General features: G+C 36.2%; 1 protein-coding gene across 1 annotated transcript; it reads left to right on the forward strand.

Annotated features, from left to right (window-relative positions):
* The first annotated feature begins 256 nt into the window (after window positions 1–256).
* Window positions 257–3,527, forward strand: LOC128237949 (uncharacterized). The gene is made up of 3 exons (XM_052953524.1): window positions 257–575; window positions 2,246–2,467; window positions 3,306–3,527. Exons 2-3 carry the CDS (start codon window positions 2,267–2,269, stop codon window positions 3,525–3,527), a joined length of 423 nt encoding a protein of 140 aa, XP_052809484.1. The 5' UTR covers window positions 257–575; window positions 2,246–2,266.
* Window positions 3,528–4,009: the final 482 nt, after the last annotated feature.

The raw sequence follows: 4,009 nt of genomic DNA on the forward strand, positions 1-4,009 counted from the left end.
TCTATCATGTTTTCCACATGCATAGTTCAATTATTATGTGTGATGTGTCTTAATAAATCATTTATTGTGCGAGTCTGAAACTCGATTATTTGCATTTTGGTCAAATGAAGGTATTAAAAATGATTTATCCTGTCTCGTAGTAATTTATGCTTTTACATATTGTCAGAGGGGTGAGCGCAAGACTGTGTTAAGTGTAAAGCAATAAAGAATGCTGTGTTAAGTGTAAAGCAATAAAGAATGCACTTAGCACAGTCTTGCGCTCACCCCTCTGTCAAATTGTGCAGTACCGGGTAATAAAAGTAGTCCATTGAATTTCCCGCCAGCTTGTCAAAACCCGCCCAATTCTGTGGTACTTCGGCTAAAAGTAGTCCATGAATGTGAAGTGTCGGGCGTGCTATTTTGTTATTTCATTAAAATAAACGTATGGAAATTAAAAAAAATTAACGTCGAGAAACGTTTGTTATCATAAGTGATTTATATACAATTCATTTTGAATGTTCGACTAAAATATCGCGGAGGAATCGTCGCCAGCTTCAATCCGGGCTAACTCTTCTACAAACCACAAACTATATCTGGTAAGTAGCCAACTATAACAAATTGTTTTTCCTTCAATTTCTTATTGTATGTGTTGAGTATTTTACAATCATAGCAGTGCATTGTTATTTTTGTCTTGTGACATATCTGCACAATTTACAAAGCGTCCGAAGTCAGTCATTTTTCAAAAACTCTGGGCATCGTTCAACAACACCGGAGCCTGCCATTTTGTAAAATCTCGGCCCTCGTTCAACAACAACGAATCGACAATCAGCAGTTCCGTTTGCATGCACTTGAATATATTGTCATTCACTTGAGTTTTCTTTTTATCGTAGGTTATGTATGTTTGATGTTCTCTGTGCATTTTTAAACAAACCATTTTTGCACAAATTACGTGAATTCGACTTCGGAAAAACGATCCGTCTTCGTTCATTTTAGCATGCATGGAATAATTTCGTAACCAAGCCTTATGTTTATCTCGGGTTATATATGTATGTTGTATTCCGTGCATTTCTACTTAACGTTACTCGAGTGCGCATGCTAAATTTAGGTTATCAATGATAATATCATTTTACTGCGCTATTCGCCCCCACCACCATTATCAAACACGTACATTTGGGATTTTTTTATTGATGTTCACACTCACAGACATGTATTGAATTGACATATTAAAGACTGGTTAAAAATCAATTAACATTTTGTTTACATCAAGAGTTTGATAATCAATAGTTTGAGGTGTTTGGAATATTGGATACATTGTTAAAATATTGTAAAGCAAGTATTTGAGAAGCACTTGTGACTTTTTTCATCAAGTGTTTACATCACACGTGTTTGAATATTGGAAACGAGATTTTAATTGTTAAGTGTGTGTTTGATCAATAGTTTGATTTTAACTTTTTCATTTTTATTGGTCGAGCTTCTTTGATTCTAAGTCCTTTGGACTGTATTGAGCACAAAGTGTATTCTAAGTGTTTTCTCAAAGTGTATATATATAAAAGTGAACACTTAAAAATTGATTGCGTAATTGTTATACAAAGTATACCATCACCCATACATAGAGCTTATTGGATAGAGTGTAACAGGATTCGCCCTATGTGTCTGTCTAGCCGTACACATGTTCGTGTCTGATCCATATCTCCCGTCATGAATAAATGATTTTTTAAATTTTACAGAAATGTTAACCACATCCAAGATTATGTGTTGCAGGTCAAAGTTCAATGTCACAAAGCTTAATTGTCATATATTCTACTAATACAGCTAGTGACTTCATATTTGGCATGTAGGTGTACCTGATGGAGCCACCAATTTTCAGTGGTAACATTTGAAGGTCAAGGTCATCCTTCAATGTCAAAGGTCAACTTTTGAACTATTGCAGATACAGAATTGATACTTGACATGCATGTGTATCTCATTAAGTTGCAGATATTCATTTGTAACATAACACAGTCAAGGTCATCCTTCAAGGTCAAATGTCAAATTTATTTGTGACAAGACCCTTTGGGCGCATTGGTGTTTCAACTACACACTTTTATTTACCATCGCAAGGGTTACAATTTGACAGGGTAATAACTAACGTTTTTTTTGTGTGCAAATTTAATGCCCCTTTACAGGCAGACAAATGTTGGCATACATAAAAGATGATGATTGAAAATAAGCAATCAAAAACTTCTTTATGCCACATCAAAGATGTCGATGTTATTTCTCCTTGCAGGACAGCGTTGCCACTACAGTAATGGTGAATGACAAAGAGGTGAATGTGCGGACCATTACGGTGGAGGACCGTACTGGGAAGGTGAAAGTCAGCCTGTGGCGCAACATTGCAGCAGAGCCTGTGGTGTTGGGGGATGTTGTTGCCATCACCAATATTGTTGTCAACAGCAAGAGATATAACAATGAGGAATCCCTGTCGTCAACACAATTTACAAAGATAGAGGTAAATGCTATATCTTGGAACATACAAACATACATGTACTCGAGCAAAAGTTCCTTTCCAAATCCTCTGATCTACCTAAACTATTTGCAATGCACAGACTTGAATTTTAGCATGAAGGTGCATCTCAATGACCCACACATTTTGAGAGTCCACTTGTCAAGGTCACATTCAAGATGTAAAATTGCCATTAACTTTTCATCCATTTGACAAACTTCATATTTAACATGATATTGCATCTCAGGAAGCCGCTCATTTTTTTAGCGGCCATGTTAAGGTAAAGATGTCCCATCAACATCAAGCGTTTCATTTATGAAATGTTTATACTACCCCTGGCAATTACGCATGCAAACTATTTCGATAGTGTATTTGTCCCATACTCTAACTTAAAAACTACTTGAAAGAATTAAAGGAATTGAAGGAATTTGATTGAAACTTGCAACTTAGATAGATAGCAATGTGAAGTTGTGCACTTTGCAAGGGTTATAACGCTTGGTCAATTTGTTGCAGAGTTATCTCCCCTTGTTCCATAGTTTAATAGTGTAAACTTTGTCCAGAGCATACTATGACAACTACTAGATTATATTTGATAAAGTTTTAAACAATGGTAGAGCTCAATTAGAGGAAGTACAGTTTACAAATACCATAACCCATGTTTGCTTAATGACAGAGTTATTTCCCTTTGTTACTTTTTCTTGTCCAGTGCATAACTTGAAAACTACCGGATGGAATTTCATATACTGCATACAATGGTAGAGCTCAATGAAAGGAAGTGCAGTGTACAAGAACCATAACCCCTTTATGCTTAATAACGGAGTTATTCCCTACTTTATTTATATAGGTTACTGACATGCCAAACACCGAGATGACGGCCACCATTCTAGGACTTGACCTGGGTGATGTGGAATCCCAGTTACTCACAGAACAGGATGGAATCTTCAATGTATCAAACGAAGTGCTAGTTGCAGCCTTTCAGTGTCAGTTGGAAGACATTACAGCCAAACTACCAAAAACACTGAATTTCATAGCCAAGGGACAGTCTGTGGTCACCTTTAATGAGTGAAAAATCATGTTCAAAGTTTATAGTTTAGAGATGTTTACTTTTCATACACTGGAGCATGACAGTCTGTGGTCACCTTTAATGAGTGAAAAATCATGTTCATAGTTTATAGTTTAGAGATGTTTACTTTTCATACACTGGAGCATTCATAGTGTTGCCTGTTATATCATTCCATCACCAAGAATTACCAAACTTGCTAGCTCTTGACCTGGGTGGTGTGGAATCAAGCTTAGTCACAGAACAGGATGGAATCTTCACTAAATCGAACGAGGATCTAGTTATCACCTAGGATTACCAAACTTAGTGTGAGGATGCATATATTGAATGCAGCGTTCCACTTTCATCAGTTTCATGTCCTTCTGACGTTGACCTTTACATTTGATCTTCATTATTTAGAGTAATATTCTTGATGAAAATTCACTTTAAAACACACAAAAATCTATCTTTGTCTGTTAGAGGACATTACCTATCTGTCATTGATGTGA

This window comes from Mya arenaria, chromosome 6 (genome assembly GCF_026914265.1).
Source record: "Mya arenaria isolate MELC-2E11 chromosome 6, ASM2691426v1".
Lineage (NCBI taxonomy): Eukaryota > Metazoa > Mollusca > Bivalvia > Myida > Myidae > Mya > Mya arenaria.

Bases quoted from the DNA above. Each gene is read 5' to 3' on its own strand.
- LOC128237949 (XM_052953524.1), top strand. From the start codon at position 2,267: ATGGTGAATGACAAAGAGGTGAATGTGCGGACCATTACGGTGGAGGAC. The intron at 2,468-3,305 runs GTAAATGCTATA...TTATTTATATAG, and splicing joins CACAATTTACAAAGATAGAG to GTTACTGACATGCCAAACAC.